Raw genomic sequence first — 25958 nt, forward strand, 5'->3', positions numbered from 1 at the left:
TATACACATACATCAGCCTTGTCTTTTCATTCCCATAGTATATTACAACATGCATGTTAAACCAATGGCTGCGCAGATAAAATATAAACCGTTAAAAAAAAAGATTCATGAAAATTTGATAACCACAACATGATTGATGTGAACTAGAAGGAATCTCTCGAATTTTATAACTCATCCTGTTGTCAATAACCAATATGTGAGTTTGGTAGTGACACTATGAGTAATACGATATTTTAGTTTTACTTTGATTTGATTTAATTTATCCAATTTATGTGAAAAAAATTTCTTATGATTGACATTAATATAATATTAGATATGTAGGTTTTTTTTTCTAGTATGGTTTTGTTAAAACCCTTATAAAATAATGTTAGCTGAACTTACGATTTTAGTTTCAAATACATATAACCAATTGGCTTATAAAGAGTTTGGTGTTATTAATCTGTTTGATTTTATATCACCTTTTTCAGCTCTTAAAGTATATCTTAAGCATAATGATTGTCCACGAAATAAATATGTAAAATGATGTATATACATAAATATAACAAGAGAGGCAAAGAAGAAAACTCACTGTAGAAACAAAGACTTTTATTTTTATCTATAAAAAGCTTGAGGCTTGAAGAATAAGTTTATCATTTTATTTGGCAACCTCAAAAAACAAGATGGGACTCTGTTTCCTACTCAACTTAGCCTCTCTGTCTCTCATACTCTTCTCTTCATTCCCTGTACTATTAGCACAATCTCAACAACAGTTCTTGGGACAAAACAACACAAGCTCAAGCTTGTTGAGTGGAGGGAGATGCAATTTTTCTAGAGGCAAATGGGTCTATGATCCTTCATATCCTCTCTACAGTGCCTATACTTGTCCTTTTATCGATTCTGAGTTCAATTGCCAGAAAGCTGGTCGTCCTGACACTAACTATCAACACTTCCGATGGCAACCTTTCTCATGTCCTCTCCCCAGGTACTTTTGCATATGTATTATTATTAACCACTAAAGTTTTGAATATTTTAGAAGAGAAGCTAAGGTTTCGAATAGTTCAAATACTTTCTTTTTGCATTTTATAATATATAATATATATAAATAGTTATACAATATGTAAGTTTTGTAAAATTAGCTAGTAAAGATTAGGAGTTCATTTGACCCAAAAAATTGAACACGAAATGTATAGGCTGGCACGAACAAATCTGAGACCCTCTGTCTCAATAGTTTCTCAATGGTCTCAATGGTTTCGTAAAATGTTTTTAACGACAGAACCATGATGAAAGTTCTAACTATACTATCTTTGTTTGCCGTCGTTAATTACGTGAAATTAGAAGTAGCTAAAAAAACGTATATAATACCTAAAAAATCTAATTACGTGGTTTTGACAAGTAATATAAAACAGAGGGAATCTATGTTAAAAGAAACGTATATGTAGTCAAAGTTTATGACTTATGAGATATGTTTTTCGAATGAGATATTAACATTTTATTTTAAAGGTTTTTGAGATATTAATATGTTTATTAAATGACATTACAGATTCGATGGGGCGAATTTTATGAGGAGAATGAGAGGGAAGAAGATAATGTTGGTAGGTGACTCACTGAGTCTCAACATGTTCGAATCGTTGGCCTGCATGCTTCATGCTTCTCTTCCTAATACTAAGTACTCTCTTCGTCGAAACCAACCTCTCACTTCCCTCACTTTCCAGGTTTATTTTTTTTTTCCATTTTCATTTTCATCACTAACTTCACATAAAAGTAAGCGTTGCATATAAATTACTTTTAACTCATTGACTTTTTTTGGTGTTGTTGTTGTTAATCATTCTTTCTTGATTTCATCCTAGCTTTATCAAGTGAACACCGAATTCACCACTATAAAGTAGAAAGCCTACTTATATTATTAATTTGTACAAAAATAAATAATGATTGTACAGTCCTCCTTGCCAAATCTTTTGTCTTACTAGTAACTGATTTATCTCTAATATAGTTAGAACTTACCGACAATAGCACATTTTAAGTTAATTTAAGACGGCACATTCTGATATTTTGCGAAAGATAATCTTATTTGGATAATCTGAAAATATGAGAAAATAATTCATGTTTTTTTTTGGTAATTCATGAAGTTATAAACAGTGTTAATGCTGTCTCCACTTTCAACTCTTTTGGGGTTTTTTTTTTTTTGGCTTTTAAAATACACATCAGAAAATAACAAAAAAAAAAGAAAAAAAAAAAGAAAGAGTAGGCCCTGCTATTACGTGCCTTCATCATAACGCTATCTCAAATTATCAGATACGTAGTAGCTCTTTTGGTTTCCAAGTTTAGGGGTCGATAGACCGAAACACTTGTCAGATAGTAATAATAAGAAGATTAATACTATATGACTGCGAAATATTTCCACATTGATTTTGAAAAAGGGTTCCTACAACGTCACCATCTAATTTTATCTTCTGAAAATGATTATCTTGTTTTTCAAAAAGATTGGGTTGCTTATAGTGGCGGATCCAGAAAATTATTTTAACTGGAGCACATATTTTATTCAATTAATAATTTAAAATTTAAATGATAATAAATATTAAATAAAACTAATTTTAAATACTTTTAAAATATGAAATCCAAGAAGATATCAATTTTTTTGAATTTATCCGTAAAACTATGATTTGAATTTACATTTCTAAAATATTACAAATATTTAAACTATATATAAAATTAAAAACAAAGAAGATAACAAAATGTTTACTAAGGTACTCTTTTTATTAACATTTTAAGATTCAAACATAATCTTTACAGTATAAAATGATGATTTAATATTTTTTGAAAGTTAAAATGGAATTAGAAAGAGAAAATAAAAATTGAATAAACATAATTTGATAGATAGACACAGTAAAATGGAATACCAATTATAACAAAGAATTACAAAAAAAAAAAACATGTAAGAAAGAGAAAAACACTAAAAAGAAGCAATCAAAAGAAAACAAAAAGGTAAAAAATAAAAAAAATTAAGTTACAATGTGGGACATCGAACCAATCTCTCTAAATTCAGTATGGGGCACCTCGTAACCAAATAAACTATACGATAACAATATCTAAGGGTCACAAATCAGTCCCGGCTCTGGACATGTGCGAGCGGTGCAACAGCACTGGGTCCAAAGTCCAAAAAAAAAATTTCATGTCAAGTTTTCTGTATGCCCATTAGTTTGTTCTTCTTTTTTGTCCTCTGTTTTCTTTAATTGCCGATGTAAAAAGCTTTCTGAACAAAACTAAAAGATGTAATTATCTTAAGTTGATTTTTTGTTGTATATTTAGAGTCTTTATTTCATGATAGCACCGGGTTAACCGAATGTTTGAGCTGAGCCTACACAAATATAAAATTTAAAAGAGTATGGGGCACGTGCCCCACCCCATAACACTATAGATCTGCCCCTGGTTACTTAGGATAATACTATATGGTTAATTTATTTAAGATTTCTTATTATACTTTTGCAAGTTGTAGGGATATTATATTTGTAGTCAGGACAATATCCTACTATATTAATTGGGAAGTACAAATATAAAACTAATCATAAAATGTGTAAAAATTACATTCAATTGCCATTAAAAAACTTAATTAAGATTAAATAAATATTTCCGATTAAAAAACAAAAATAGGGAAAACATCAAATAAAATAAATTGTAGAAAAGTAAAAAAAAATCTGTTAGAATCAAAACTAATTTATATTTTAAAAAAACTAACAGATAATATTCTTTTTTACATTTTAGTTATATTTTTTTACTTACTTCACAACTATAGCAAAGATTTCACAAATGTTTAAATAATTTTATTCATTAAATGCAAATGTTTTATTGACAGGTTTTCAATAAACATTTTTAAAATACAAAAATTATAATATAAACAACGAATTTTTAATCACAAACTATTATAAATAACATAATAACAAAAGAAATTATTACAAATTTTTATCAAAAAAAATTCAGCCCGCAAAACCGCGGGATAGTACCTAGTTAAGGTGTAAGCAAAGAAACTAATACGGACCCTTTTAACATAAGTCGTACTCGGTCATTAATTAAGCTTTCTAAGAGACTTTTCAACAAAACCAAACATACACGACAGATTGGATCATAAAAACACCATCCTCAAAATGATTTTGACAACCACTTAAAGGTCAATGTCGTCTTCTTCATTGTCGTTTTCTATAACATAAACAGTTTATAATATATATATTTTTTTTTTGGGATCTCCATTTTATTTACATCTACACGGAGATTAAACAGTGACAAGTCTGTCTCTATTGGGGCTGACTTAGATCACTAGCTACTTCATAGGTTTGGTACGTGTCTTTCTCTCTATGGCTTGTATAAAATACGATCGACGGCATAATTACAGAATATAAGAATATACATGTTTAAGATAGTATTTTCAAATTTTGATTTTACTCTATTTTCTATATTGATGTTGAATCACATACGCAAGCATACGCGCGCGCACAGACACACACACACAATGACACAATTATCAATTCCTTTTCCATGAATGCCTCGTTCAAATATTTGAAAATATACCGGTTTGACATGATAGTATATATACATAATATATATGGATGCTTAGGTATCAGTTCTGACTTCTGACCAACATCATTTAAATGGAGTCAAATTATGTAAATGGTATAAGAAGAGTTAAGCTAACATATGTATATAGTTTGTTTTTCCCAACCGACTTTTTCATGGTCAATTTGCACACAAAACTAATTTAACTACATGAACACAGTTGACGCAATGTCTTATGTCATTTTATTGTCGCTAAGTAAATAACTTACATGCCTTTAATTGAAAAATGGGTAGGAATATGGGGTGACGATACTTCTGTACAGAACACAGTTTCTAGTAGATGTGGTTCAAGAAAAGGCAGGACGAGTGATTGTGCTTGACTCCATCAAACAAGCCAATGCTTGGCTTGGCATGGACGTTCTTATCTTTAACTCGTGGCACTGGTGGACTCACACTTCCGGACTCCAGCCGTACGATCACTTAACTTAACTCTAAACGCTCTCTCTTTTAGTAATATATATTTTTATCAATTATATAAGCTAGCTTCTTAACCAAATATGCTTAATAATGGTATGCCAGGTGGGATTATATGAGGGAAGGAAACCAATTGTACAAAGACATGAACAGGCTTGTTGCTTATTACAAAGGACTTAACACATGGGCTCGTTGGATTAACCATAACATTGTCCCTTCACGCACTCAAGTCTTCTTTCAAGGTGTTTCTCCTGTCCACTATGAGTAAGTGTTCTTTTACTTTCTCGCTTTCTCTTTTGTCTCTCACACTTGATTTAAAATAAGGGAATCCTACATTGGAACTCTATAGTCAAACTAAAAAACAAAAGAATCAGTCTATCTAATACCAATATAATTTTGAATTGGAGCGAGGCCAATGGATTTTAACAAACATTTTCAAAACATTAATTGTCTTAAAACAGCGGAAGAGAGTGGAACGAACCACTGAAGTCGTGCAAGGGCCAAACTCAGCCGTTCATGGGACAAAGATATCCAGGAGGATTGCCCTTAGGTTGGATTGTGGTTAACAAAGTGTTGAGCCGGATCAAGAAACCGGTCCATCTTCTTGATCTCACTTCTCTCTCAGAATATCGCAAAGACGCGCATCCAAGTCTCTACAATGGTCTCTCAAAGGGTCTAGACTGCAGCCATTGGTGTCTCCCTGGACTCCCTGATACTTGGAACTTACTTCTCTACGCATCTCTCACTTCTTAGTTCTCGTTTTACATATTTTATTTTATTCTACCATTTTATGAATTGTGAAGTTCCTGTGATTGTGATTGATATTCTTCCTTTGTTAATTTAATCCTAAATGTAATTAACATTAATACAAGTTACATGCATTCATCGGGACTTAATTTCTCCATACTTTTGTTATATTGTTATTTTTTAATACAACCCATTATAACGTGAGGAATATACACTTACAAGTCTTTTACACAAAGCAAAACTTATGTGAAGAGCATGTATTAAGGACCAATACTTCACGCATTATCCAAACTTTTGGACACTCCAAACAAATTTCCCCAAGGACACAAAGATGAGGATCGGAGGGTGTTTGGATTAGAAGATAAGCGAAAAATGGTGGGAGACATCGCTAAAAGATGGAAGGAACTGAGCGGCACTAGCAAATGGAAAGACCTGCTTGATCCTCTTGACTTGGATCTACGCCGCTACATCGTACACTATGGTGACATGGCTGAGGTTGGGTACGTTGCCTTCAATAGTGACCGCCGGTCTAAATATGTAGGAGATAGCTGCTACACCAAAGAAGAGCTCTTTGCTAGAACTGGCTACCTCAAAGCCAACCCTTTCAGGTAACAAACGTCTACAGGGATCATTCAAAGGGTTTGTTTTCGTGCAAACCCCATTATAAAACATGTGACAAAACAGGTACGAGGTGACTAAATTCATATACGGAACGTCGTCGATAAGGTTACCAGAATGTTTCATAATCAAATCATTGTCAAGGGAAGCATGGAACAAAGAGTCTAACTGGTTGGGTTACATCGCGGTGGCTACGGACGAAGGCAAGAGGTTGCTAGGGAGAAGGGACATTGTTGTAGCATGGCGAGGGACGATTCAGCTATATGAGTGGGCTAACGATTTCGATTTCCCACTTGAATCAGCTGAAACGGTTTTCCCTCGAGCTACCCCAAATGACCCGCCTCGCGTAGCCAATGGTTGGCTGTCTCTTTATACATCCACTGATCCACGCTCACGTTTTGACAAGACCAGTGCACGTGAACAGGTCTCTACAATAACATGATCCCTTACTAACTTAACGTCTAAATATAGATTTGTTGATAGTTGTGACCAGTTGGCCTGGCCAGTGGCCACCCTGCGGAGCTTTGACCTTCCTTAACATCCCTAATATTTTCTTGTTTTCAGGTTCAAGGAGAGCTCAACAGGTTACTAGAACTGTACAAAGACGAAGAAGTTACCATCACCTTAACAGGACATAGCTTAGGCGCAGTTCTCTCAATTCTATCCGCCGCAGACTTTCTCCACAACGAGTTCCCTAAGATCACACCAAGTCTACAACAGAGGCTATCCTGTGTCACAGTCTTCGCTTTCGGCAGTCCCCGAATCGGTGACCGCAGCTTCAAAAGACTCGTGGAATCGTTCCAACACCTCCACATCTTAAGCGTAACAAATGTCCCGGATCTCATCCCACGTTACCCTGTATTCAGGTTCACAGATGTGGGAGAAGAGCTTCAGATCAACACACTGAAATCAGAGTACCTGAAACGGTCTCTAAACCTAGGACATTTCCATAACCTGGAGGCTTACTTACACGGCGTGGCGGGTACACAACACAATCAAGGAGAATTCAAACTAGAGATTAAACGCGACATTGCTCTGGTGAACAAGGGATTAGATGCTCTTGAAGATAAGTACTTAGTACCAGGACATTGGTGGGTTCTTGAAAACAAAGGAATGGTTCAAAGTGATGACGGTACTTGGAAACTCAACGGCGATAGGGACAAGATCAAAGAACAAGAAGAAGAAGAAGAAGAAGAAGAACATTGCAAATTCCCATGAATATATATATAGCTACACTACATTGTTATTATTGAACAACAAATCTGAATCAGGAAATCTTTTATAACAAACTACATAAAAAGCAAGGATCCAATAATAAGATATGTACATATGATGATCTCCCAAATCAACAAGGGATCTGGGACATGAACCACTCCATAACATGAATTGGAGCTTTAATCAACCCAATTGCGATTTCAACAAGCACAGTCACACATAAGCAACAAGGACATATGCATGATAACAACAATCTGCGAGAGAGAGAGAGAGAAATCAGAAGAAAGCTAATTAATTGGTGATGAATGATTCCAAAACTCCAAGATCAAAGTGAGGGATTTAGGGGAACTGACCCGACGATCCAGATGACGACACCGACGATGGAGAGAAGGAGAGAGAGGAAGGCGAAAGGAAGACCTAAGAGGAAACCAAGAGGGCGGCAGTCTCCGTCGCACATGGTGGCTCTCTTCCGGTGAGTGTTACAACTGTGTATGATGATGACTTGTGTGAGTCGTCTTCTCTGATTTTTCAATTAAGTAGAAGTCTTCTTATTAGGGTGTGTATAGAGAGAGAAGGAGACGCGGTGTAACTTGTAGGTCATAATAATAAGTTAGGTGCATCTGATTCTCTGATCTGTCTTTCCTTTTCAATTTGGTTGACAATTCCTTATAATTATTTCAGTGCATTTAAGACTACTATGACCAAAATTAGACTAATTAGTATATAGAAACCAATTTATTTCTCTTCTTTTTTTTGAAGAACTTGAAGATCGATTTTACATTATAAAATTTTGTTCCCGATGATATATATAGAGAAATACAGTAGTGGGTATATATATTGTTTTGTTGTGTGTGGCCTGTTGTTAGAGAAGTGGGTTTACTTACTAAATGGATTATTAAACAATTATGTTGCTGGTAAATAAGGCCCACTTAATATACAACAAGTGGTATAAGGCCCATTTTCTAAATCTGGTGCATACTAGTAACAAGCCGCAGGATAAATCTATGCAGATAAAATTAAAGTTATGAGTAAATTTATTTTCTAGGATCTAAAATTTGTTTTTGTAAAAAAGAAAAATATAACCCGTGAGAATATGTTTAGATCAAACTATTATGTATCAACTAAATATATTTATAATCCGCTCTTTCTTCAATCTATGCAAGATTTTTTTTTTTAAAAAAATATTCATTATTTTGTGTAATTAAGTTTCATCCATGAAATATTATACCAATAATTTTAAATAAGTCAATTCTCTGTAATATTGATTATTGTGATAATTTTATTTTTAAAACTTTAAATATATGAATAGTGATCAGTTTTTTTTAATATGTGAACAAATTCCGGTTTTGAAAAAGTTTTAGATCTAATGATTTTATATTTTAATAATTAAATATGTTATAAAAATGATTAAAATAAATTTTAAAATTGAAATGTTTGATGTTTTAATTATTTGTAAAAGAATATTCCTTAATCATTGGTGTCTCAAGCTTTCTAACGACGACACATCAGCATTTTCTTGAGAGTGTTTCTCTATTAATATATAGGGGATTGTATGACAAAAGGCATGTTCATTAGTATTTTCATTCCAATGATCCATTCAAAAGCTTAATCCAAATGATTTATTTGAATGTCAAATGACTCAAAAAAAAAAGTTTTTTTGGATTATGCATCTGAATGGAAATGTGTTTGTTTAGTTTATTTACATTCTCACCTAGCTGGATTTGATTAGAATAATGACTAAAATACCCACGTTTTGATCTAACAAATTTTTAATCTTAATCTTAACCATATTAATTTTAAATATTGATCTAAAATATATATATATACATAAATTTTCATTCAAAACCAAATAAAACTCTAGAAATCTCAATATAAATTATTTATAACATACCAAGTTATTTTTGACATTCATAAATTTTCATTTTTATGAAATACAATTTTTTATAAGATTTAAAACATGTTATGCCAATTAAGAAAAATCAACCTCAATACCAAACAAAAACTCCAAAAATTCCAGCATCAATACCAAATTTTTTTTTACAAAAGAAAGACCAAAATATAAATTTGAAACCATGTTGTTTTCTTCCTCTAGTACCAATCATAGTATCACACCTTAAGAAGGCTCTGGAGCTGACAATTTCATGTTATTTATTTACGTTGTTGCTTCTTCTTCTTCAAAAGAAAAATTCATTGTGGTTGCAATTTTTTTTTTAGTTGTCTAAAATTTAATGTGTTAAAATAAATCATATTTAGATCATAGATTATCAACGGTTCATTAGTTATTGACAAGGTTGCATAAGTCGCATATGTTAGTTAGAAATATAACATCTTGACTAGACTAGCTAGTGTCCAGATTCTGAATTTATCGTTCCAATCGGCCGGTTGAGATTGGATCTTAAATGTTTTAAAAATCACGTTGCCATGACAAACGAGGGTATATATGTATTGATGTATCTACCACCAATATATATACTACTGCTAGGCCAAAAATAAATCTTGCTAAAAGCCTAAAACAAGTCAAGAAGAAATTCCTGTTTTCTTTTTCTTTTTCTACAAATTAAAAGGTTTTTTTTTCTTTTGGACAAATTAAAAGGTATATTATATTACTTACCAATCTTGTCGCCATAGGTCATCAAACACTAAATATTATGTGGTTTCAACTGGTGGCAGAACGTTCCTAGACAGATATGAGAATGTCAAGGCTAGAATATTATTTATCGATACTAAAGTACATCCAAATCAAGTCATGAAAAACTATAATATCTACTATGAATCTATCGATTCGATCGTAGAGAATAATCTTTTTGCGGAGAATATGTGTTCATTTGTCGAGTTCATTAGTTTACAATTTGAACCTCTCAAATTTTCCAACACTGTAGTTGATGTCGGCGAACTTTATATATTCAGTGTAAGAGTGCATCAAACAGTATTTACAATATCATAGTCTTGTGATTATCAACAACTTTATCACTTTTTCTAGATTGCATATCATTTGGTTTAAGTTAGTTTACAATATATTCGACTTCACCGCTTCTTACTAAGATTTAATATTAAACATTTTGGCTATCAAATCACAGAAAAAAGTAAACGTAATATCAATGAACTCCTCTAGGCTTATCTTTATTTGTTTCCCCTACAAATGAAAAGGTAAAACTCAAACGATAAAAACCGGGGAACATAAAGTATAAGCCAATCGCTGTTATATAAAAGGTAACTCATTGGATACACAAGAAAACACACAGAGAAAAAGCTTGATGTATGATAAGGAGGTACAAGAATACCAAAACCTTGATACAACAAAATTGTACGTAAGATTAATGAAAAAGAAAAGAAAAGCATATAATGGCGATATATAAATTCCTTGCATGGATCAGTCACAATTACTTGCGTTTGGATCTCCGATAACGTATATATATATATATATATATATATATATATCTGTATAGATGAGTCAATGGTGTTGTGGATCAGGACCTCCCGGTGAAACTCTTTCGGAATCCACTAAAAACCGCCTCTCGTTATGACCTTTGAACTTGGAGAGATCAATCCCAAGTTCACGTAGGAGAACCTGACTATCCATATTGTCCATGGTCGCAACACGGCCTACACGAAGGATTCGAGCTTGAGAACTCAAGATTGGTGATGAAAATATGATTAGGAGTATGATTAGAGATTTCTTAAGGATCAAATTCGCCATAAAAGATGATTAAGAAGAACAAAGGTGTCTTGTGGGATTTTTATGAGATTGAGAGAGAGAAAGAGATGCAAAATGAGTTGAGACTTGAGAGAGTATGATGACTTGTATGTGTTGAGATATTCTATTTATAGATAATTAGAGACGCAGATATCAAACGAGTTAAGGATCAAGTAGGTTGGGGGGAGTGGAGAGAACATGATGGGATCCACAACAACCCATGAAAGCCAAATCTGACTCATATATTTGGATTATAAAACTCATGCATGGACACTTAATATAATTAATTACGATATGGGTTACTGACCCAACGATCGAAATTCTCAGGTGGAAATTTAAATTTGGGACCAGTAAGACATAAGAATTGACCTTACATGAATAGTTGATTAAGAATTAATAAAAAGTTTGACATAAGGTTCATTAGGATAATAGTATTAAAATTACAACTAACCTAGATTCTTAGGCTAGACTACTACTAGGCTATGTAGAGATATTAATTCATTAATTTGCTTTTGTTGTTTATCATGGATTTTTCTAACGGTATTAACTATCAAATTTATTGTTGTAGGTACTAGGAATCAACTGTCCTATACATAAATGTCATATCGTCTTCTTGTTTCACTAAAATGTTGTTTAATATTTTTATACTTAATTTATAAATTTTCAGTTTTATCTCTATTATTATGGGCTATCTAGTTGGATAGTAAAATTATAATTGTGTACTAACGAATAATTAAAAAGTATTTAAATGTTGTGAAACACTTAGTGAACTCACTAGACCGGCCCGTATATTATCCATGGAGTCTCGGTCCATCGGCTATACTCAGTCCGCACACCTTTGGCCCATTAGCCGAAGCCTTACTCGGTCATTATTTCCTTATGTCGGTTTAAGCTAAAGACTTGTACTCTACTATATATATGCATGTAACCTTGGGAATAATCAATAAGAATAACAAGAGCTTTATCCCTAAACTCTATATTCATAACACGTTATCAGCACGATAGCCTCTAACCCTAAAACCCTAAGGCAGCCGCCGATCTCTTCTTCTTCCCTAAAACCCTAAACCGCCTCTTGTTCTTCATCTCCTTCGAGATTCTCTCTTGATCTCGAAGTTCTTTCTATTGATACAAGAGCATCCTTAGCTCGTGATCGAGATCTCCTCAAAACCTTATCGAGGTTTGTGGTTACTTGGTTCGGGGGTGAGTTCGTGCGCAAGGAGTTGTTCGCGGGAAGCAGTTCGTGATCGAGGGAAGCAGTTCGTGGTTCGTGGAAGCTGTTCGAGGTTCGAGGTTCGTGAGATATCTAAGGTCTTTAGCTCCCAGATCATATCCGGTCAGAATCCTTGTGGTGTTAAGGTAAACAATATCGAACCCTCTCAAAACCCTATGACCGAATTGAACCTTAAAACTATCGGACCCTAAAACATCCAAGTACACAATCTAACAAAGTTTAAATTCCTTAAATCCTAAGACTTAAAATCGGATTGTTAGGTTGTTAGATTGATTGATAATTGCACCAAACTTTGTCAAGCTTAAAATCGGATTGATTGTTTAATGTTGCTTGAATTGTTTTGTTGCATAAGAACCTAGAATTAAATTGTTAGAAGCATAGAGACATTAATCTAACTGTTCTAGGAGATTTAAAACTTGGATTGTTCATGCTTCATATTAGAAATCAAAAATTGCTTAAGGATGATTAAAATCGGCTGCATGAATTAGTTGTGATCTAGGATTGAATCCGATCAAAAGGAAAAGTTTTGTTAAAATTCCATAAACATGAAAACATGAATTCGGAATTAAAAATATTGATTAGGATAAACATCTAAAATTATAGCAATTATCCAAAAGTTTTAAAAGATTAAATCCTAGACTAAATAGGAAACTTAAGAAAAAGGAAATCCTATCTAAAATTGTTGCATGCATTAGACTATTTGCTTTTGTTGCATGCATGAATTTAAACCAAAAACCAAATATGGCAAGGCATGGTTCGATCTTAAATATCGCATGGCCTAAGGCATGGTTCGATCTCAAATATCGCATGTCCTATTGATTGAAGTGCATGGTTCGATCTCAAATATCGCATGCTAATATTCAGATGTCTGTTTCTGTTATATGCAGATGGCAAGCCTTAAGAGCTTAGACTATCCAGTCTTGAATGCTTCTGGTGACAACTACTTGCTATGGGCAATGAACACCAAGATCAACTTAAAGTCAAAAGACTTGTTCGAGTGTGTCGGAGAGGGTAACAAGACCTCGGACAAGCAAAAGAATAAGTGTATCCAGCACATGCATCACCACATTGCTGAGAGTCTCAAGAACTAGTACCTATTCATTAAGGATCCTCTCGACCTTTGGACAACGCTTAAACGCAGATACGGGCACCAAAAGACGGTGCTCCTTCCAAAGACCGAGTATGATTGGAAACACCTAAGGATCCAAGATTTCAAAACCCTAGACGAATATAATTCTGAGCTTTTTAGGATTGTCTCAGTCCTTAGGCTGTGTGGTACTGTGGTAACAGAAAAGGAGCTAATCGATAAGACTTTGTCTACCTTTAGTCCTAACAACATGGTTCTTCAGCAACAATACCGGCAAACAAAGTATGCCGAGTATGGGGCACTCAATGAGGTGTTACTGCTAGCTGAGCAGAACAATGAACTGTTGCTGATGAATAGTGCCATGAGACCTCCTGGTACAGCCCCATTACCAGAAGCACACAAAGTGGATTTGGGAAAGAAAAGTCCTGCAGAGCCTAAGGAGCCTAAAGAGACCAACTACGTCCACAGAGAGAGACACTACGGCCGTGGCCGTGGTGGCAGAGGACGTGGTGGTCGAGGAGGCCAAGCCAGCTGCGGACGCGGTGGTAGAGGCCGTGGTATCTCCAAGCCACAAGCTAAGGCAAAATCGGTTTGTCACCGATGTGGTATGTCAAACCACTGGATGAGAAACTGCAAAACTCCCAAACATCTTATTGATGCATATCAAGAAAGTTTGAAGAAAAACCCAGAAGCTAACTTGGTGCATCTCGATGATGAAGGAGACTTCGATCATGAGAATGATGACTCCCTAGAGACTTCCGATCTCCTTAAAGTGGATGAATGAATTTTCGGTTTTATTTTGGTTTAAAACTATGCTTTTATGCTTTGATTTATTTCTATGTATTGGATAATTGATTTGGTTTAAATTCAAGGATTTATTTTATAAATTATTTGCCTTATTGAATTAAAACACAAATGTTGTTTTATAGACATGGCTGAGGATATGAGTGAACTAGTGGTGGATAGTGGATCCAGCCACACTATTTTAAGAGATAAAAGATATTTTATAAACCTCACCATGAAAAATGTCAATGTTAGTACAATTGCAGGTATAGCAAACCTTATAGAGAGGGCTACGGCCAGGCTCACATTTTGTTGGCTAATGGCACACACATTGAGTTAAGTGATGCCTTATATTCACCCAGCTCTAAGAGAAACTTGTTGAGCTTTAAAGATATAAGATTAAATGGTTATCATGTGGAAACCAAGGGTGAAGGAACTAGAGAGTTCCTATACATTACAGAAAATGTAAAAGGACAAAAGAAGGTCCTAGAGACTATACCTGCACTAGCCACTGGTTTATACCATGCTAAGATTAATATGATAGAGGCTAACTTGGCAAAGCATAGAATGTTTAATGAACAGTTCACTTTATGGCATGACCGGCTAGGCCACCCGGGTTCGAACATGATGCGTAAACTGATTAAGAGTTCGAATGGGCACAACCTAAGTGAAAGGAAAGTTATCCCTAAACATCTCACGTGTGTAGCATGCGCACAAGGGAAACTTGTTATAAGGCCTTCACCAGTAAAAGTCACAAGAGAGACTTTAAACTTTCTGGAAAGGATACAAGGTGATATATGCGGACCAATACACCCATTTAGTGGGACGTTTAGATATTTTATGGTGATGATAGATGCATCAACCAGATGGTCGCATGTTTGCTTGTTATCTACAAGAAATCTTGCCTTTGCAAAGATGTTGGCTCAAATTATAAGGCTAAGAGCACACTTTCCAGATTTTCCACTTAAGACTATACATCTAGATAATGTTGGTGAATTCACATCCCAAGCATTTAATGATTAATGTATGTCCATGGGGGTGAGTGTGGAACATCCTGTGGCACATGTCCATACACAAAACGGACTGGCTGAGTCCTTCATTAAACGAATACAAATGATAGCTTGACCATTGTTAATGAGATCGAAGCTTCCTGTGTCGGCTTGGGGACACGCAGTATTGCATGCAGCAGAGCTCATACGCATCAGGCCATCTAGTGAACACAAATATTCACCATCCCAACTATTAACGGGTCATGAGCCAGACATATCCCATCTCAAAACATTCGGTTGTGCCGTTTATGTACCGATTGCTCCACCACAGAGAACTAAGATGGGACCTCAGAGGAGGATGGGAATATATGTTGGATATGAGTCTCCCACCATCATAAAGTATCTCGAGCCACTCACAGGAGATTTATTTAAGGCCAGATACGCGGACTGTCAATTTATTGAGTCCGAATTCCCTGTATTGGGTGGTGAGACTAGCAAGCTGGTCAAGGAATTAACATGGAATCAAACATCCTTAAATTGGCAAGATCCTCGAACTCTAGCATGTGATGCAGAGGTTCAAAAGATTATACATTTACAGCAGCTAGCTAACCAATTGCCAGATTCCTTTGCTGACCCAAAGAGAGTGACAAAATCGTACATACCAGCTTGCAATGCACCAGTACGAATTGATGTTCAGAAGGAACACAATATTCAAGTTGCTACAGAGTCTAAAACCCGTTTGAAATGAGGTAGACCATTAGGTTCCAAAGATAAAAATCCTCGAAAGTCTAAGGGTGTAAAACAGACCGAGGTTCAGGGAATTACCGAGAGTACAGACATGGCCGCGACAAATGATAAGGAGCCGGATGGGGTTCAGGACGCTGAACCTCTAGGTCCTGAGAATATTGATAATAATGAGATTTCAATAAATTATATCATGTCTGGAATTACTTGGAACCGTAAGGATGTCGACATCGATGATATATTCGCATACAAGGTAGCACTTGAGCTAAATGAGGATCTAGAACCCACATCCATATTAGAGTGCACTCAAAGCAAAGATTGGCTTAGATGGAAAGAAGCTATTAATGTGGAGTTAAACTCTTTGAAGAAGAGAAGTGTGTTTGGTCCGATCTTAAGGATAACACCTGAAATTAAACCAGTTGGACATAAGTGGGTCTTTGTAAGAAAGAGAAATGAGAAGAATGAAATCGTGAGATACAAAGCACGGCTTGTAGCACAAGGATTCTCTCAAAGACCAGGAATAGATTATGAGGAGAAATACTCTCCTGTGATGGATGCAACGACTTTTAGATATCTAATAAGTCTAGCTGTAAGAGAAAAACTGGATTTGCGGTTAATGGATGTTGTAACTGCTTACTTATATGGTCCACTGGATAATGAAATCTATATGAGATTACCAGAGGGAATAGAACTCAAAGATAAGAGTGGTTCTCGAGAACAGTACTGCATAAGGCTAGACAAATCGCTTTATGGACTGAAACAGAGTGGTCGAATGTGGTATAATAGACTTAGCGAATTTTTGGCAAAGAAAGGCTATAGGAATGACCCCATCAGTCCATGTATATTTATTAAGAAGTTTGCAAACAAAGGATTTGTGATAATAGCAGTCTATGTGGATGATTTGAACATCCTTGGAACCTCTGGGAAAATTGCCCAAACTGTAGAATATCTCAAGAGAGAATTTGAGATGAAAGACCTAGGCAAGACAAAATTTTGTTTGGGATTGCAGCTTGAGTACAGAAACAATGGTATCCTTGTGCATCAAAAGGCATATACAGAAAAGGTACTCAAGAGGTTTAATATGGAGCAAGCTCACCCATTGACTAGCCCCATGGTTGTGAGAAACATAGAAGTGAATAAAGATCCATTTGCTCCTAAGAAGGCCGATGAAGAAGTTCTCGGACCTGAAATGCCTTACCTCAGTGCTATAGGAGCGTTAATGTTCTTGGCTAGCCACACTAGACTAGACATAAGTTTTGCCGTGAACCTCCTAGCAAGATATAGTTCTTGTCCGACCATAAGGCACTGGAATGGTATAAAACATGTTCTGCGATACCTACAGGGTACGACAGACTTTGGTCTATATTACACTAACTATAACAAAGATAGTTTAGTTGGTTTTGCTGATGCAGGTTATCTATCTGATCCACACAATGGGAAATCACAAACAGGCTATGTGTTTACACACGGTGGTACAGCAATCTCTTGGCGTTCTATGAAGTAAACACTTGTAGCAACATCATCAAATCACGCAGAGATACTAGCAATGCATGAAGCCAGCCGTGAATGTGTTTGGTTGCGGTCCATGACTCAGCATATTCGGACAGACAGTGGATTGGAAGACAGCAAAGAAGCAACCGTAATTTATGAAGATAACACAGCATGCATCGCACAGCTCAAGGAAGGTTACATCAAGGGAGATCGGACGAAGCACATATTACCAAAGTTCTTCCATACACATGAACTACAAAAGGCAGGAGAAGTTCTTATAGTGCAAGTTCAGTCAAGTGACAACTCAGCCGATCTCTTCACCAAATCACTACCGACAACAACGTTCAAGAAGCTCGCGCACCAGATTGGGATGCGGAGACTTAGGGACTTGGAGTGATGTTTGGAACAGGGAGAGCAATGTGTGCTGTACTCTTTTTTCTTCACCAAGGTTTTGTCCCAATGGGTTTTCCTGGTAAGGTTTTAATGAGGCAGCATCCCCCAAGCACATTGCGTTGATCCCATCCAACATAGGCACGGTCATTTCGTCCAAGGGGGAATGTTGTGAAACACTTAGTGGACTCACTAGACCAGCCCGTATATTATCCATGGAGTCTCGGTCCATCGGTTATACTCAGTCCGCACACCTCCTTCGGCCCATTAGCCGAAGCCTTACTCGGCCATTACTTCCTTATGTCGGTTTAAACTAAAGATTTGTACTCTACTATATATATGCATGTAACCTTGGGAATAATCAATAAGAATAACAAGAGCTTTATCCCTAAACTCTATATTCATAACATTAAAGATCTTTTAACAGACGAGACAAATAAAACAACATTAGCTGTAATTAAACATGAGTTCTTTTTATAACAAAAGATGATGCCTTGTATGATAAAAATCATTTTGGTAGCATTTAGTGTTATGTTATATGTAGATTTACTAAAAGAGTCATCTGTCTAGGTTATCTAATTATCTTATATAGGCAAATATGTAAGAGCATCTCTGTTGTGGTCTCTAACTAAAAAAAAGTAAGAGAGAGAATGAGAGAGTTGTTCTCACACTTGTTACATGATTCTTGGTTTAATTTTAAACAAATTTAAAATTTATTATATAACTAAATTTGTTAAACAATATTATTATTTTTGGGTGATATATTTTTCATATAAGTTCTAAGATTTTAACATATTGAAGTCAAAACTTTCACATGTGCTATACAGTGCATGATTGAACACGATTTCCAGGATGTAGGTTTTTATACAAACTGTTCAGATTTGGTGAAAATGATGTTTTCTCCTCTCGACTGACGATTGGTCAGTGTTCTCTACATACCTCGAAACAATCAAGATTAACAAATAGCAGTTTTCTTCTTTCTCTTTATTTTTTATTTCTAAAAATGCAAATGTAAATGTGAATTCTTTAGCACGCCAAACGTGTACATCTCCGCATCATGTCTTATGTGTAAACAACTTCTCAGCCAATTGGCTCATTTGAGCTAATAAATTGTTTTCAAAAAAAAAGAAATAATAAGAAGTTTTAAGATTGTCACTGATCGACATAAGTTTCTAACTGATTCTTAATTTGTTTTATGTAAATATATTGAAAGCCAAAAGTATAAAAGTTTCACGGATGTTTTACAAAATACAGCCTTGCTTTAATAACAAACTCGCAATACAGCCTCGTTATTATCTTTTGTTGAGCATTAATTATCTAAGCTGAGACTATAAAATTGATACAATTCACAATATTGCATAATACCCAAAATTTTTTTTCAAATTCATATCCATTTGAGAAGTCTCATAGTAACTTTCTAAAACCTCACAATAACCCTACTTGCAAAAATAATCGTTTGCATTTTGAAGTGCTAATTTCATTCGATATATTTCTCTATCTTTGTAATGCTCAAACGCAAATTAAAAGACAGGGGAATATTGATTATTAGCCAATTGCTGTTACATAAAAGGTAACTCATTGGAGACACAAGAAACATACAGAGAAAAAGCTTGATGGATCAAGGTAAGGTGGTACAAGAATACGAAAACCTTGATACAACAAAATTGTACGTAAGGTTTACAGAAAAAAAAAGACAGAGAAGTGAAAAACATAGAAATAACGATATTTATATGGTTCATTCACATTTATTAGTGCTTGGGTCTTCGATAAAGTTTTTATATAGGTAATGACCATTCAATGGTGTTGCGGATTCGGACCTCCTGGTGAAACCCTGTCAGAACTAACTAAAAAACGCCTCTGATTATGACCTTTGAACTTAGAGAGATCAAACCCGAGTTCTCGTAGTAGAACCTGACTGTCCATATTGCTCATGGATGAGGCACGATATGCACGGAGGATTCGAGCTTGAGAACTTAAGATTAGTGATGAAAATATGACTAGGATTATGATTAGAGATTGCTTAAGGATCAAATTCGCCATATAGAAGGTGACTGAGAGGAAGAAATGTGAGTTGTGGGGGCTTGTCAGAGATTGTGAGAGAGGGATGCAACTGAGATGATGCTGAAAGAGTATGATGGCTTTGTATGCGTTGCGAGTTTCTATTATTTATAGAAAATGAGAAACACCAACATAAGTTGAGTAGGTTTTGAATCGAGAGTAGTTTGGGTCAGTGGAGAGAAACATGATGGGATCCACAGCAAACAAAAGCTAAATACGATTCATATTTTAGTATTATTATAGAATTTAATGCACGGACACAGAGGCGTTAGTCGTGGTATATATGGGTTATTCAATTGATATAGTGCTCGGAGTTCTCAGGTGGGAAATCTATAATTCAGGGACCAGTAAGAATTGACTTTACATGCATATAGTTGATTAAGAATTTAAAAGGTTTGACATAACGTTCATTAGGATAATATAAAATTTACAACTAATCTAGATTCTTATGCTAAACTACTACAAGGTATATATATTTTAGTTTGAATTTGCTTTTGTTATTTGTTATGGATTTATCCTACCGGTATTCACAACCGTCGAATATATCATCGTAGGTACCAGGAATCTTTTGTATATAACAAAAGAAACGGTGTCTTGTATGATAAACATTGTATTAGTATCATTGTGATAATGCTTTCGTAATAGAGCTAGTACATACACCCGTAAGAATTTTCTACATATAATTATGACGAATTGTAACCAATAAGCCTATCAACTAACTGTTTCACCACAAACAACTTAGGAGAATGCATGTGTTCGAGATAAAAGTATAGTTAAGTGTGGTCTACATCTTGAAATAATAGAGGAGGACAACCTCAAAATAGTCAGTCTCGGGTAAAAGTGTTATCCTATGGGGACAAGTAAGAAAGAGTGGTCCATTGTTGTTTCTGATCCGTCCGGTCAACTTTTTTTTTTTTTTTTTTGAGAAGGAGATGAAGAAAGAGTTGTTCTCTGTCCGACCAAGTCAGAAAGGAAGACAAGTGACATAATGAAATTTGGCTAAGGTGGAATAGGAATATAATTTGACTAGACACTTTGCAAAATAATTAATTTGACAAAAGGTACATGCCAACCCCCTGATAGAAGGCAGTTCTTAGGCTTACGATTAGAAGTCGCCGACAATTTATCTACAAACCGTTTAATCTATGTTCGTGTCAAACACCAGTATAAGGTGTCTTTGTTTCATATTATATATCACTGTGATTTGGCTATATATACTACTATAGAAATTTTTTTACTAAGTTCTTATTTTATATATAAAGAAGATTTTAGATAAGCTATCATTGAGTCAAAACAACTAAATAGTTCTTGTAACTTGATCACCGTCATCAGTCCTGTTGGATTATTTGAGAGAATTACCAAAGAGTATTTGCGTCATGTAACAGAATACATACCGAAAATTAATAAAAAGAACTAAAGTAACATGAACTTTTTTGTTGATTAATTTGAAACAATTTATCTTTCATTTATTTGTTATGAAACAAGTTATAGTTTTTGGTAATATGCATATTTTGTATTTGAGTGAGTAATTTCTAGTATATAAGTGATGATTCAAGGTTTATGATTTAGTCTTGTAAAGAGTTTTATGTCATACTTAATATTATGATTAATATTTGACCGATTGTTATGCTATATCTTGAGGAATTTTTTCTCAAACTAATCATTAAGATCTATGAAAACCAGATTCTTTTTTAGGTTGATTAGAACGTTTACTGTAGTCATTAAGTGACCAATAGTAAAAATACGTAGATACGTAAATTTTGATCCCATAACTTGGATCTATAAGAGAATCATTTCCATTCGAATTTTGCCACTCAACAACCACATCCTCTGGTCAGTTTTTTTCTTTGGTAGTTAAGATATAGTATATAATAATTGGTCATAAGCTCGACAAATTAGTATTGCCCACATGGGGAATTATGTCGGACCGACATATATCCACATGCTCTGTAGGTCCTAACACAAAGTTTATCCATTTTCACTTTTATTCGGTTATACTATACATTAGACAACTAAAAAGAAAAAGTAACCAACGGCGAGTCGGCGACAAAAGTATGCTTGGATTATTTTAAGGTATTAATGTGACGCAAAAGAATAATCTGAGAAGGAATTAGGTCAGTAATCACAACATAGTTTAAGTCATTAAGATGGTGGCTGGAGTGAGGCCACAAAAATAGCAGCGTGACTAGATTACAAGTCAGTAAATTTGATGCTCTTAGATTCGGTTTGACTATTATCTTAGGTGTAACTAGAGGTAGAGATTAAAAGGATTCATAGATAATATTATCCATCGACCCAAAATAAATATATAGTTTTGTATACGTACGTGCGTGCAGTTTTTGATTTTTCTTTATGTTTTCCTGGGATAGTTCTTAAAATTCCGTTGGCTAACAATTCTTCTACACAGAGAACAAGTAAACAAGATACAAGAAACAACAAACTTTTACGAATTTTGTTTTTTTACGCCAAAATCAAAGAACAAACACAAGAAACAATACAGTTAACTTTTATTAACCAGATGTGATTAACGATACTAAAACTATTTAAAGAGCTGGAAATCTTTGAGATATTTGATTGAGATCGAGAGAATTAAGTTTAAATACTATTGGTATTGCCAACTTTGGATTTCGTTAGCTTGAATGCAATATAGTGATTGCATAGTTCATCATTGTTCAAAAGATTATTTGTGTTCAAACTTCAAACTCGTTTAACATGATCTTACAGACGTATACATAACATGTTTTTTAACGACGAATATAGTACATAATATGATCTATACGTAGTTTTCATAACATTAGAAAATGTTTTGAATTGGTGCATAAAAATACTTTTGTTGGAGCCGGTATGTATGATCAGTCGTCGGTTCGTCCTTGCAACAACAGGAAACTGAAAGAAAAAAGTTTTATGATTATTTAAGGTTGTATCATGGCCAACATTGGACGCAATGTTGAGCTTAATCAAAGTGAAATATAGTTCTACTCAAAGAAAAACGAATTCAGGTAATCCAATCCACAGATATATATATATATATATATATATATATATATATATATATATATATCTATATGTATATATATATCGGTGGGTTTCCTCCTCTCTCTAATTTAAGTTATGTTTGCTAATGAAACATAATGATATATCTTCTTAAAGAATTTTCTTTCTATTATTTGCCACATTAATATGTGTATAGTTTATTGTGAAAAGAATAACTTTAGGTGATTAAGAAAAGTAAAGCATATGCATGAAAGTGACAATGGCCCTTCAAAAACCTTATCTATCCCTTCCAAAACCTAAGAAGGCACCTAAGTACTAGATTCCAATGATTCAATTAGCTATTTATTTTCATCAACAAGATTTAATTTATTTTTAATATACATATATATATATATATATAATAGAATGCGTAGAGGCTCTAAACAAGGAAATTTTGTTGGATTAATACTCTTTTTTGTTTTATCATTATGGAGGGATGCGAGGTGCATATCCGAAACTTTGGTTATGTTTATGATATGTTTCGTTCCGTTTGAATCAACAGTATTCCAATATGTATCCACTCTGGGAATAATTTTTAATCCAATTTATTTGCAGCATTTCATAAAATTTAATAAGATTTTATCATAATTCAAAATATAGGAAAAATCAAAATCTTACAAATAAATGAATAAATATTTCATATAAAAATATCTCTTCTTATGCTAGTTTATAGTTAATGGAAGATACATAAAATTTCTTTTGATGCTTATGGTTTTGGTGAAGTTCCGTTATCGGAAACTAAATCAAAAAGAAAGAATGAAAGCCATAATAAATTAAGAAGATACGTTACATCGTGCAATGACGGCGCCATATATACTCACATCGCTCTCTCTCCCTCTCGAACTCAAATTAATATTAGATACTTTATATTAAATAAATAAAAAACGAAGGCAGTTTCATTGATAGATCAAAGTCTGGAGTTTGTGTTTGTTGGGTGCGTCCACGTAAGTCGATTCAAATTTCGTTAAACTAACGGTTAAACTCTCTTTAAAGTGATGGTCATGTGGCCCAAAGAAAGAAGACAGATTCATTCAGGCGGCATACTCTAGTGGCCACGTGCGCACTTCATGTTTTCTTTTTGCCTTTTCAGAATTCTATCGTTTGTCTTTTCTGCTGTGACGATTAATGGGACCCCGACCGGCGATGTGTCTCCGCCGGATACATTGCGCCTAGTCTAGAGCTCTTCCGTGTTTCAAAGATTGTTAAACATTTTCCATATTGAATGATAGAATTGCAATTAGATAAGGTTGCACTTAGTGATACGACCGTTCGTGCACATATATACTTCCATTTGTTTGGATAAGTCATAGATTTTAATCGGTTCATTGAAATATTTCTTTGAGGTTGTTGACATGTTTCTAATCTGACCATTAATTGTATGCGATAATACGAAAATCTCGTCGACCAGTTAGCGATGAGTCAGGGGATTAAGGGTTATTTGCCTCTTCTTGCCATGCGAGACTAATTTTATGGACTGTAAATTACAGTTTCTATTTATTTTTTCGGGCTCAAATTATAATTAAAACCTAGAGTTATGTATATTATTTTTAATGTTTTCTACATTGTATTCTGCAACAATTTGTAACCATTAAGATTTTTTTTTTTTCTTTCTGCATGTAGATCTAATAAATAGTTAACACTCTGTTGGTGAAATATGAACAGATAATTAGAACACATACAATTAGCTTGAAGTGCGACGACCATTATGATTTTCATCACATCATCGTACAATTAACTTAAAATATAATATTATGGCATACAATAAATCCCCTTTTTAATAAAAGGGAAGTACACAACATGATTTTGGTAGACTTTATAATTTTAATAAATGGTTATAAATGGTTATAAATAGGTTATACATAGGTTATAGATTAATCCATATATTAATTGGTTACAAGTTGATAGTTCATATATTAATGTTAACAAATAAAATCTTGGCAATTAATCACACTTAATCATGATTTCTGAGATTTTATTGTGGATTTCAAAATAAAATCTGACCTAACACCCTTCCAAGCTTTTAATATAAATCAATGTCTTTAAAATTGGACTGGAAAGTGAACCAGAAGTCTTTCGGTTCATTGGGTCAACAACTCGGACCGATTGAATTACGGGTCAATTAATTTATTAGTTTGATTACATTTTATGAATATAACATCTACTTTTCTATAAATATATGAACAAAACATACATAGTTAAGTACTATACAACTAAAATTAAATTTTTAAATGATTAGATAAAATAACTAACTGATTCTTTTATAAATAACAACATTTAGTTTTAATTTGGTTTGAGTTTAAAGTGTGACGAAAATAAGATATTTTAATTTGAGACCGACAACCCGGTCCGACCTGCTGGTTCAACCACCGGTTCATGGGTTTTTAGCAGGGTTTCCTGGTTTTTTGCGGGTTTTCTTTATTAGGTTTTTAGAGGTTACCCGGACCGGAATACCTATCGAGTTGTGATTGGATCGAACCAACCGGCCATTCCGGTCCTGGTTAAAAAACATTGATATAAATTATTCAGATCTCCATTCACCAAAATACATCTCGCATATTCATACAAAAAAAAAATAATAATAACAACAATTATTTCTCAGTTTACAATGCTAAATCGTCTTATAAATTATATTTTATTTTAAAATTATAATACAGATCAAAGGAATTTCAACCCGTGCTATAGCACGGATCCAATTCTAGTCCTAATGTAAAACGATAGTCACACCTGGGTAAGTGTGTCACTACCTCAAACTTCTTAAGTTTTGGCCCCTACAACCTCAAGTGATAAGACCATCCCACTATACAAACACATTCTTTTATGGGAAGAATTATTGAACCTGGATAGTTATCGAGTCACTTTTGGTCTCATCTTTGCTCATCG

The 25958-nt window shown here is 34.2% G+C and overlaps 6 protein-coding genes across 6 annotated transcripts; 3 read left to right on the top strand and 3 right to left on the bottom strand.

The window, feature by feature from the left end:
• The first annotated feature begins 576 nt into the window (after positions 1–576).
• On the top strand, positions 577–5894 carry LOC104786513 (protein trichome birefringence-like 40). The gene is made up of 5 exons (XM_010511939.2): positions 577–961; positions 1520–1691; positions 4819–4994; positions 5104–5262; positions 5460–5894. Exons 1-5 carry the CDS (start codon positions 660–662, stop codon positions 5749–5751), a joined length of 1101 nt encoding a protein of 366 aa, XP_010510241.2. The 5' UTR covers positions 577–659; the 3' UTR covers positions 5752–5894.
• A 139-nt stretch (positions 5895–6033) lies between these two features.
• Positions 6034–8101, top strand: LOC147943579 (phospholipase A1-IIbeta). Its single transcript, XM_087449917.1, has 3 exons — positions 6034–6353; positions 6430–6787; positions 6928–8101. Exons 1-3 carry the CDS (start codon positions 6118–6120, stop codon positions 7579–7581), a joined length of 1248 nt encoding a protein of 415 aa, XP_087306043.1. The 5' UTR covers positions 6034–6117; the 3' UTR covers positions 7582–8101.
• Positions 7562–8233, bottom strand: LOC104786515 (signaling peptide TAXIMIN 1). The gene is made up of 2 exons (XM_019245852.2): positions 7932–8233; positions 7562–7832 (listed from the first exon to the last, which is right to left on the bottom strand). The coding sequence occupies exons 1-2, from the start codon at positions 8033–8035 to the stop codon at positions 7709–7711; spliced, it is 228 nt and encodes a 75-aa protein (XP_019101397.1). The 5' UTR covers positions 8036–8233; the 3' UTR covers positions 7562–7708.
• Positions 8234–10761: 2528 nt separating this feature from the next.
• Positions 10762–11358, bottom strand: LOC104786517 (CLAVATA3/ESR (CLE)-related protein 6-like). Its single transcript, XM_010511941.3, has one exon. The coding sequence runs from the start codon at positions 11273–11275 to the stop codon at positions 11030–11032; it is 246 nt and encodes an 81-aa protein (XP_010510243.1). The 5' UTR covers positions 11276–11358; the 3' UTR covers positions 10762–11029.
• A 2032-nt stretch (positions 11359–13390) lies between these two features.
• LOC147943580 (uncharacterized) lies at positions 13391–17994 on the top strand. The gene is made up of 5 exons (XM_087512282.1): positions 13391–13514; positions 13794–13964; positions 14022–14195; positions 17621–17745; positions 17860–17994. The coding sequence occupies exons 1-5, from the start codon at positions 13391–13393 to the stop codon at positions 17992–17994; spliced, it is 729 nt and encodes a 242-aa protein (XP_087368408.1).
• A 1510-nt stretch (positions 17995–19504) lies between these two features.
• LOC147943581 (CLAVATA3/ESR (CLE)-related protein 5) lies at positions 19505–20119 on the bottom strand. The gene has a single exon (XM_087452830.1). It carries the CDS (start codon positions 20025–20027, stop codon positions 19782–19784), a length of 246 nt encoding a protein of 81 aa, XP_087308956.1. The 5' UTR covers positions 20028–20119; the 3' UTR covers positions 19505–19781.
• Positions 20120–25958: the final 5839 nt, after the last annotated feature.

This window comes from Camelina sativa, chromosome 5 (assembly GCF_030686135.1).
Source record: "Camelina sativa cultivar CO46 ecotype springtype chromosome 5, ASM3068613v1".
Lineage (NCBI taxonomy): Eukaryota > Viridiplantae > Streptophyta > Magnoliopsida > Brassicales > Brassicaceae > Camelina > Camelina sativa.

Coding starts and splice junctions, on each gene's coding strand:
- LOC104786513 (XM_010511939.2), top strand. CDS start 660: ATGGGACTCTGTTTCCTACTCAACTTAGCCTCTCTGTCTCTCATACTC. Junction 962..1,519: donor TTCTCATGTCCTCTCCCCAG/GTACTTTTGCAT, acceptor ATGACATTACAG/ATTCGATGGGGCGAATTTTA. Junction 1,692..4,818: donor TCACTTCCCTCACTTTCCAG/GTTTATTTTTTT, acceptor AAAAATGGGTAG/GAATATGGGGTGACGATACT.
- LOC147943579 (XM_087449917.1), top strand. CDS start 6,118: ATGGTGGGAGACATCGCTAAAAGATGGAAGGAACTGAGCGGCACTAGC. Junction 6,354..6,429: donor CTCAAAGCCAACCCTTTCAG/GTAACAAACGTC, acceptor GTGACAAAACAG/GTACGAGGTGACTAAATTCA. Junction 6,788..6,927: donor AGACCAGTGCACGTGAACAG/GTCTCTACAATA, acceptor TCTTGTTTTCAG/GTTCAAGGAGAGCTCAACAG.
- LOC104786515 (XM_019245852.2), bottom strand. CDS start 8,035: ATGTGCGACGGAGACTGCCGCCCTCTTGGTTTCCTCTTAGGTCTTCCT. Junction 7,833..7,931: donor GTCGTCATCTGGATCGTCGG/GTCAGTTCCCCT, acceptor TCTCTCTCGCAG/ATTGTTGTTATCATGCATAT.
- LOC104786517 (XM_010511941.3), bottom strand. CDS start 11,275: ATGGCGAATTTGATCCTTAAGAAATCTCTAATCATACTCCTAATCATA.
- LOC147943580 (XM_087512282.1), top strand. CDS start 13,391: ATGGCAAGCCTTAAGAGCTTAGACTATCCAGTCTTGAATGCTTCTGGT. Junction 13,515..13,793: donor GTTCGAGTGTGTCGGAGAGG/GTAACAAGACCT, acceptor CTGTGGTAACAG/AAAAGGAGCTAATCGATAAG. Junction 17,746..17,859: donor AAGACAGCAAAGAAGCAACC/GTAATTTATGAA, acceptor GAACTACAAAAG/GCAGGAGAAGTTCTTATAGT.
- LOC147943581 (XM_087452830.1), bottom strand. CDS start 20,027: ATGGCGAATTTGATCCTTAAGCAATCTCTAATCATAATCCTAGTCATA.